Source organism: Chondrus crispus, genomic scaffold, assembly GCF_000350225.1.
Source record: "Chondrus crispus Stackhouse genomic scaffold, scaffold_273, whole genome shotgun sequence".
Taxonomy (NCBI): domain Eukaryota; phylum Rhodophyta; class Florideophyceae; order Gigartinales; family Gigartinaceae; genus Chondrus; species Chondrus crispus.
This window is the reverse complement of record NW_005179153.1, coordinates 15,924-25,715: the sequence shown is the minus strand read 5'-3', so window position 1 is coordinate 25,715 and position 9,792 is coordinate 15,924. Positions and strand designations below refer to the sequence as shown.

Genomic DNA, 9,792 nt, shown 5'->3' with positions numbered 1-9,792 from the left:
TGTTGCTCGGCCTTGCACTCCCCTTTCTAACCTTACAAAGTATCATTGCTTTATCAAGTCTCGCTTAAAATATTCGTATTGACCTTGCATCTTCTCCCCCTACGTTGCGATTCGCGCACATCTCAGTTCCGATTTTTCTACGTTTACGTCATCTGGTTTCTTCGCAAAACCGTCTGCTCAGCCTCGCCCCAGCCGCGTTGACCACCTTATCCTCCCCTTCTTCTCGCGCACCGCGCCCGAAACCACCTCCCTGCTTCTTGACCCTACCTGTCCTTGCCTCCCGCTAACCCCTGTAGTATAAACACCCCCAACGGAGGGGGGTGTATACTTAGTTCTTGCGGAGACCCCAATCGGCGGGAAGACGGGAAGCAACCCCAGCTAACGGAACCGGGCGAGCCTGGGGTAGCAGTGGTAGAGCGGGTACAGTCGGGGACGCGCGCACGCGCGGGCCGATCTACGCCTCGACGCCCCGGCGCAGCGCTGGGTGACGTACCAGCGCTGACGGGCGGAGGCGGATCTAGGCTCGCTCGCGTGCTTGCGCGTCCCCTGCCCGCTCGGTTCCTAACTAGATACGGGCTAGTGGGAACCCGTTCTAGAATAAGCTGGGCGAGGTTGACCAAAGGCGTAGGTTCTGGACAAGCTCGTGCTTGTTCTTCCCCTCCGCCGTCGGTCTGCCCTAGTATTTAATATACAAGTAAGTCCTATCATACCACAGTACGGTACGTACTGTACTGTATTGCTACTGTAGTCAGTGCGGGCCGTCCCGTACTGTAACGCTGTCAGCCATCGGGGCTGATAGTACACGTGTGTTGCACGTATGTGCGCGTGCTGTCGTACTGTAGAGCTCGGGCTCTACAGTAGCTGATCTAATCTAAATCCAGTTAGGGATTATACTACAACCCCTTCCTCTCCCCCTCAATTTTCTCCGGATTGTACCACCTCCTCAATGTCTCCAGGAACACCAACCACAGCGCTCACTACATCAACCGGTTCTCCTTCGAAGTGATCCCGATATTTGCCGATAATGTGCTGCAGCTTGGGCAACGGCTGCCTCTCCTCCCACTGATCGTTTTATTTAAAGCCATTCCAGTAATAATCATGCCCTTGCGAGCGTATGAAATCCCGTCTTTGTCGCGTTGCAGATTCACAACAGCAACAGCCTTCACGGCAAGGTCTAGGAAAAATGTTTTTCCGGGGTTTGGAATTTTGCCCGAATTTTTAGACCAATTGTTTTGCTCTATCATTTTCATCTTGTGCGCCTCCCAGCGTACAGACCACTCGCTCTTAATTTTTTGAATTATAAACGAATCGCAGGGCTGGACGTAGTCGGTTAGGTTCGGTTCAAAATACTTGATCTCGGTGTTGATGCGTCGCGCAGCTTCTGAAAGTTCAGGGGTTGTGTTGTGTTCAGAGCAATTATCGAGGTAGAGCACTCGCTTCCTGCCATGTGGCAGAGAGGAGATGACCTTCGGTTCTGAAAGCCAAAGTGGCATGACCTTTGTGTCCATCCAGCCCTTCGGCCCCGATCGGTATGAAACACCGTGCACGCTGTCGGAACCCCTCTGATCGGATACGAGCGCTTCTGGTTTTTAAACATCAGAAATGGAGATGCAATGCGCGCATCAAGGCCGCCTGTGAGCCGCACAACCATCGTCATGCCGTCCCCCCTGAAACGGCTTCCGCATATTTGTCTTCTTGGTCTCCCGAAAATCCGAGCGTGCGTCCGTTGTCGACATCTATGACAAAATGCGTTTCATCCGAATTTTCTGTGTCTTCCTCCCTCAATTCACTACTGCGAAATCCTCGAGCTAACACACCAAGATGAAAAGCGACCTGTTTCTCAAGGTAGTCTCTTTTTAGGGGGCTTAGTTGATGTTTTCCCATAAGAGCGGGACTGACAATACCATGACAGTCAGCAAAAGACTGCTGGAAACGTGCTGTAATGAAAGTAGAAAGGGGGACTTCCGGTTCGTTGATCTAGCATGGAAGGGTGGTATTCATCGCTGTTACCGGAATCCAGAAGATGCTGCCCAACTACACGCAGTGAACTGTAATTGAATTTCACGCCCAGTTTGCGTAGTCGATCGAATTCAGTACGCCAATCATGGTAGAGGAATAGGACCCACTGTGGTCTTTTGCGATCTCTTCCTCTTCTAGCCTTCATATTCACTCGCTCATGGACGCCGTTTATGCGACGGGTGATAACCGAATGGGTTCCTTTCAAGGATATTCCACCCTGAGCGTGAACGTATTCAATGCGGGATTTCCACAGTCTTGACGCTTTTTCCAAATTGGCGTTGTCGGATCCTTGAAACAGTGATGAGAACCTTGCCACAGCTCTGCTCGGAATGTGCTTGTTTCCGTCCTTTGCAGCAGCATTCATCATCCACTTGACAGTACTCGCCCGCTGCGAAATGGTAAGCACATGCTGAGTGGAGCGCTCTTGGATGTTGCCGCTGCAAGGGATATTGTTGGGGTTAATTGCGCCTGGCATGGTGCTATTTCTGCTGTGTGTGTCCCGGTCGGCATCAGCACTGTCGTCAGACACAATGCGTTGTGTGCGCAGCGCTCTAACACGCTCAAAAGCCGCTAAAATGGGGGACGCAGAGAGAGGCATGGTGCGGCGTGTGTTGAGGGAGAAAGGATAATGGATGGACAAAGGATAAGGGAGGCAAAAAAGTCAGGAATCTGACGAAAGGAGAGGTACTGTATTGATACAGAGAAATCCCACTTTACGTCAGCGCCCATCAATCAGCCGGGCGACGGCGGTGTAGATCATGACCAAAGGCAATAATTGGGCCAGCGAAATAAATTCACAGATATTGCCCCACAGGGTGAAGGGTCCTGTCGCTTCTGTGTCACACAATATAGTGTCACACACACTATTTCTGTTGTGACACTAAATAGTTGTTGACACTAAATACGATAACTGGGTGTAGAATAGAGACTATGGTGGAAAAAGGCAGGGTCGATGATGCAATTGGACATCTGCAAAAGTGTAGGCTCGCATTTATGGCTGCGAAAAAGGAGGAAGTCAATGCGACGGCTCGGCAGCTACTAATAACAGAAATGCTTGATTAGACTTGAGTCTGTAGTGAAGATGCAAAGTATGAGTGATTGCGTCCTGCGAGCGGTCTTTCTGAGCAGTGATGCAAGGAAGTGGCTGCAAAAAAGCCGTAAATCTCATTATCTTACAGTGCCTGGTTTGATATAGTGCCGTTTTCGGCCCACTGACACAGGGTAGCACTATATCGCGACCCCCTGTACCCACATACATCAGAGTTGCGACAATCCCGGCGAACTTCGTGCCGCGACGTGCTGCCGATCTGCACGAGTACTCTCTTCCCTCCCTTGTCGACGAGACGGAGAACGTCTAGGCCACTTTTTTAAGGAAATATCATCCAGAGAATTCCAAAAACTGCTCTCCAAATTGCGAACAACCTCCTCCCTTCCAACAGGCGCCTTACCTCCCTTCTCACCAATTGACCTTGTTGACACACGCCGTTTGCGTGCCTTGATAGCCTGTGTGTGTTTAGTGTCCACATTTCCACACCTCACAGGCTGTGAGAGCATCTGAGGGGCATTGGACGTCAGAAAAGCCTATTTCATGCTTCTAACACTCATACGATGCTTCGAGGGCGTCTACTGCTTTATTTAATATTCCCATTTATAAAAAAGGGGGTTTGCGCGGCTAGCGCGCTCTTCTCTACTCTTGGTGATTCGTCACTTGTGTGCGAGGGTTTGTGTTCTCATTTCCGGCGGCATACTGCCACCGTCGAGCCAGGAGGCGGATAGAAAGAGGAGGAAAAACTTTACTGTCCAGGTGCTGGGTGCGTGTTTGTGTGTGTGTGTGTGTGAGTGTGTGAGATGGGCTCTGCATAGATTTGAAAGGCGGGAGGGGCAGAGGATCGTGGGTTGAAAAGTGCCCAAATTAACCCATTACAGTACCCAAATTATGCCAGTGAGAAGGGTACTGTAACGGTACTGTACAATATCTCCAAGGGACAGAACAACGGCTTTGTGAGGATTTTAACGGTATTTATTTCACGTGACCGGAGATACATCCTCGGTTGTGGCTCCCGTGGCTAAAGTGTCAATGCCATGAAGATCTCTGACAGACTGTGGCTGAGCTCACGACAATCTCCTCAACTCGCTGTAGGCTTTCCTCAAAAGGTTCAAACGTTGTTGTCGCCATACACGAGCTTGGGCCACACACGGATCCTCTTCAAACAGCTTGTCCCAATCTTCTTCTGCAAGTCTTTTTTCAATGGCTCCTTTGTAATCCTCGTAAACCAAACAGCTCTGCACAAGCATTGGAATGACGTCAAACAATCTCCTCATTATAGTTTCCCCGTAACAGTGCAGTGATATTTGCAATTCTAGCAAGGCTTCACGCCCTGCATCTCCCTCGTGCTGGGAATCGTTTTGCGCAGCAGAGTCGATCTCTCCGTTCATCTGACTTGTAGGACCCCTTCTTCCCAAATTCAATGCGCCAGGGCGCATTGAATTTGGGAAGAAGGGGCCTTGATTTCGTCCCTGCAAGTCTTCTTCGCCTTCTTCCTTGTCTGCCTGTGCCTCTGCCCTTACACTTCTGATGTGTTCCATATAGCTTTTATCAAGCGCGAAGACTTGCTTTGATTCAGCTTTTATCACAGCCATCGTGACGTCTCTAGCGCGGGTTTGTGCAGCATCGATAGACTCGCCGAGCTTGTCATGGAACATCGCCGCCAGGTTCGGGAGCCTGGTCAACTCTTCCTTCTCTTCGATTAGTGTTCTCATAGCACGAGCCATCAGATCTCCTACATCATCAATAAGCCTATCCGTTTTATTACTGAAGTTATCAGCAAAGAAAATGTTTTGGAGCAGTTGGCGAAACATCTGGTCGTTCGTGAAGTTCTGCAGCGAAAACCCCATAAACTCCCTGCTTTCCTGTTGTAATTCTGCACCGTATTCTTTGCTTAGACAATCTGGAAAGTAATGTCTGACATCTGCTGCATACATTTTATACAATTCGTAGGACCTCGATGCAACATTGATGCTTGGATTTCCTCGAACCTCTGCGCGGATTAATTTCTGGAGAGACTGGTTTATTTCTGACAGATGTTTGGAGACGAAGGCATTTCGGTCCATGTCAGAATCGAGGTCTGTTCCCATGGCACTTATCTCTCCGCTGAGTTGCTCGATCTTGTGCCTCACATCCGTTTGGATTCTAGGAATGGCATGCTTAATGCTGTTTTCCTGAAGACTGATAATCTTTCTCCGCAATGCCCCACACCCTCTCTCATGCGGCGCCAGGTTTTTAAGCAGTGGGTGAGTTTTGAACAGTTCAGTTTCAATGTTGTCAATATTGGCGAGATCATCTCCCGGTCCCTTGTTTCGTATGGCTATATATCCGAGGCCGAGTTTGATGGCATTACTGGGAGTCATTTGAATCTTTTCGACAATATCCGAGTGCTGTTCCGGGACTAAATCGCACTTGGAAATGACACCGAGCGTTCGAGCACCAGTTGTGTCAAACGTTTTGGCGATCTTCAACGCTTCAGAGTTGCCGAAGTCGTCGTTTGCAGGGATGACGACAAGCGCGATCATGTTCTCATATTTGAGATATTTCTTCACTATATCAGCAGTGATTCCATGAATATCGCGGCCTTCACCGTCGTCGTGAGTGATACCAGGCAAATCGATAAGCGTCATGACAGGCCCCTTACTCCTGACGTAGCGAATGTGAATGGGTTTATCAACGACACGGCTTCTCGTAGAGACGAGTGCCTTCTCGGTGAGATCATGGATTGCGTTTGTGATATCTTGCTTGGTCGAGCAGTTGATGACATCGGTTTCAAAGTGTTCGTCGCCACAGATGGTGGCCGTGGGTAACGTGACTGAGGCATCCCTTTGCAACTGGACAATGATGGGAACGCGGGTACAGGTGTTGGTATCGCGCGGAAAGGCGATGTCGGTGAGACGTTCGAGGACGGAGGACTTGCCGGAGGATTGGGCGCCGACGACAACGATGCCAGGACAAGGTATTCCTTCGGAGCCGAGCAATTTGCGGAGCTTCTCAATTACGCCAAGGCGTCTAGCCATTCGGGTTTCGAAGTGCTCATCCATGGCGGAATGAAGTGGTGCAGAATCTCTGAAACCTGCAGGGGAAGAACTGGAAGTTGTGAGGATAGGGTTGGCGGGGCGAGGTGATGAGGTTTGGATACACAAGTTATATGCGAAGGGTTACAAGTAGCAGAGGCGAAAGTAGTGTTCTCTGAAAGTGAGCATTGCACCTGGGACGGCTCGACAACAAGGTGACATGAGAGACGGGGTCATTGATGGATCGTGCTTGTGGTGTCCCGAAAGGGTGTAATGAAGCGAATCGGCGACCTTGTCGTACGGTTTCTTATGGAGCAAGGGGTTGTACGGTACGACAGAGGTTTTCCTGATGTTGGTCGCAACCTCTTTTTGGGCTCCGAAGCGCAGTCCCGCCATGCCGCTGATGCGGTGCTCATGGCAATGGCAACGATGAATTCCTGATCCAACCATTACTGTAGCACATCGTCGTTCTCGGGCTCGTTCTCGGGCCGTTCCTAATGAAGAGTTCTGCGTGCTAGCACGCAAGCACCCTGACATTTGGCATGAATGGATTGGTTGAACGGGAGTAAAAGCATTTCCAATAATTTTTTCAACCAATACACACTGCAGTACCGTTGCCGAAGGGTACTGTACAGTGCTACAGTATATGAGCATTCTTTACAGTGTATCGGATCCCGCAGACAGATGGTGGCGTGAATCCTTTTTTTTTTGCCAGCAGGGACTGTCCAATCTGGGGCCCGAATGGGTCCAAGAAGGTGCCACGCGACGCATCTGAACAGGCTTGAGCCCCAGTGACGCAGTAGTATACAAGGGTATTTACTCGTATACATGTATTGAATTGTATTCCAGCACAATCGCGGCCTCGTTGGAAACGACCGTGGAGAGCCCGGAGGCGGTCCTACCAGAGGGAACGTATTTACTCTTACACTACTGTTCCTCATTTACCGTAGGCCATGACTTGTGATTCCCGAATACGTACTGTACATAGTGTGCACCTTTGATTTCGTCTCTCCAGGATGCCGTGTTGGACAATTCAGTACATTCTGCGAGCACGAGAAACACTCTATGAGGGTCTCGAAAGTTGTCGGCAATATGGAGGCGAAGGGAAATTCCTACGTTGACGCCATTCGAAATGGCAGAATGGACACAGCGCTCTCTTCAAAGTAAGGTGTAAAGTGTAAGCGTATCAACTCAAGCTGTCGACCTCGCCCCGTGGACACCCAAGCGTTGGGTGTCATTGCGTTGAGTACGCATGGGGCCCGGGGTGCTTGTCCAGGTGGCGGGCATTCTAACATCCCGGAACCGATGCATCCCGGAACCGATGCATCCCGGTACCGATGCCCGCATGTGTGCTTCTGCAATGCAGCCACGGGACACTAGAAATGTTGCTTGTTGGCGGAAAAGAAGAGCGACCTTGCGCTTGCGCAAAATCGCAGCATCGTCAGCATGGCACGCGCGAACTGCGACAAAAGAGGCATTGCACATTCGCGTTTGATGTGCAGATGGCGGTTGACCATCCACATCGAGCCTCCTGCCACTTTCCGAACAATACGACGCCATGCATCTCGCACCTTCCACGCTGGCAGCTGCATGGGACAACCCAACAGAGTCACATCGCTCGCCTGTTGACCGCACTGTCTGACTGGTGTTTTGTGAAGGCTCGCTGCTGCATCTGGCGTCTCCTCCGGAAATGGAGGACCGCGGAGACGAGGATGTCGTTGCATTTCTCGACGTCGGCGCGTTGTTTCAACTAGCCTGCGACGCCGGGATTCCCGAAGAGAGGCTGCGGAAATGGATCTAAGACCACCGACTGCCAATCCCCGAAGAAAAACAGAGCAAGATTGGGAGTGTCTAGAATGGAGTGCAGACTTAGTGTGGATGCTTTGACATTGGTGTAATGGTGTTGATATTTGCCTTGTCGTTCGATCTGCCTATGAGCCTGTGACCTCACTTGCGATGCCTTGGGATTAACCTTTTTACTCCCATTGCTGATCGCACCTCATCTGACATAGTTCGATGCGTCAGCGGTACGAGCGTCGTCTCCCAGAGTATCATACATACACTAGTTATTTGCCATCGGCACAGCACCAGCACATCTTAGCAAGGACGTCTCCTTGGGCAGAGTGTAACCGCGGATTATTGTGTCGACGAGGGATTTGTCGTTGTATGCACGTGTCATGGAGCAATTCCGTCAACGAAAACACGCGGAATAGTGGAGATATCTTTATCACGTGTGTGTGTGCGGGAATGCCAGACGTGCACGTGTACACGCTTGAAACTGTACACGTGTACAAGGCTTTGAGGTGATCTCACATACTGTACGGAGGGGGACAAGGGGTGAATACTGCAGCGGGAGGGCAATGAAAGGATACTATTGTGATGACCACTGAGCAAAAGGGGAGGTGCCGTTGGCCAACGACATGAGAGAGGAATGAGACTGGGAGTCATATGAAGGAATCACCACAACTATGAACGTAGATTGTGATATTACAGTACGGTGGCCCTTACGCATTAGTGCCATCCCGTGCGAAACCCCAAAAATGTGCACTATTGGGAGACGGCATTAGTAAGTGACGTCGTCACATCTACAGTATTTGCATGCACTCTGTAATTTACGTCTGTCTGCTCCGCGTTGGTAAATTACTCAGTTGCGTTTCGCAGTGGGAAATGCGCGCTCTGCCGACCTTAGATGCGATAGAGCGTCTGGAACTTGGCACTCTCAGTCGCCAAAATTTCCAGCTCTCCAAACAATTTGGCGATCCCGACGACATGGCGTATAGTCTTTCTCTCTATTGCATTTTCTGCGCTCTCATCTTCACCACTTGATTGCATTTCAGGTGCATTCTGCGCCACCGGAATCGTCTCCAAAAAATCTATGGCGTCATTGACAGACGCTTCCACCACACCTTGGCAAAGTTGAGAAATTCGACGAGGTTCAGTTCGACATGGGGGACCATCACAGACTGGCGAGTCTTCATTTAGAGTGATTTGGGCTTCTCAATTGCTACGCCTTGGCCCCTCCTGCGTCCAGAACAGCCTCCGAGTCAGCTCATTCCTGCTTTCCACCTCCGCAGCTGCCACTTCCTCCCACCCCATCTCGCCCCTCTCCTATGGCCCGCCCAGTACCCTGACCGCACATTCACTAACCTTGGCTCCATAATCCCCCGCCCAAAACCGGTCATCCTTCCCCGCCACCACGATCGTCGCGTACCTCACGCCCTCCCGCGCCGCAAACACCACTCGGAATTCCTCCCAGCACTCTGCAGGCGCCGCCAGCATCTCGCTCTGCTCCCTCGCCACCTGCTTCCCCTCTTCATCGTACAGCCCAGCTGTCAGCTGGAATGTCGACGGGCAGTCCCACCGCCCCATATACCTCGTCGACACCTCCCGCACGACGAGCATGACCCGAGGTGACAAAGGGCGATTCCGTCTGCACGGACTTGTCGTTGATGACGGAGAGTGACTGCGAATATTTACGTCTGCGATGACTTTTCTGTGGAGTGTGGCGTTATAGATCTCACAAAGCAGTATTGAACAGAGCAATGTTGTCGATCTTCGATTTATGAGACGTCAGGTGCATGTGTTTCTACGATAGACCTGCCGCGCATCTGAGGTATGGATGCCATGGATAGATTCGAGGACGTGGTCTAGTCTATGCTGCAAGTCGACAGGAGGTTTGTGGCATGCTTGCTGTGGACTGGGCAGGGATGG

The 9,792-nt window shown here is 50.9% G+C and overlaps 1 protein-coding gene across 1 annotated transcript; it reads right to left on the bottom strand.

Annotated features, from left to right (window-relative positions):
* Positions 1 to 4,131: 4,131 nt before the first annotated feature.
* Positions 4,132 to 6,084, bottom strand: CHC_T00005209001 (hypothetical protein). Its single transcript, XM_005716545.1, has one exon. The coding sequence runs from the start codon at positions 6,082 to 6,084 to the stop codon at positions 4,132 to 4,134; it is 1,953 nt and encodes a 650-aa protein (XP_005716602.1).
* Between the last annotated feature and the right edge of the window lie 3,708 nt (positions 6,085 to 9,792).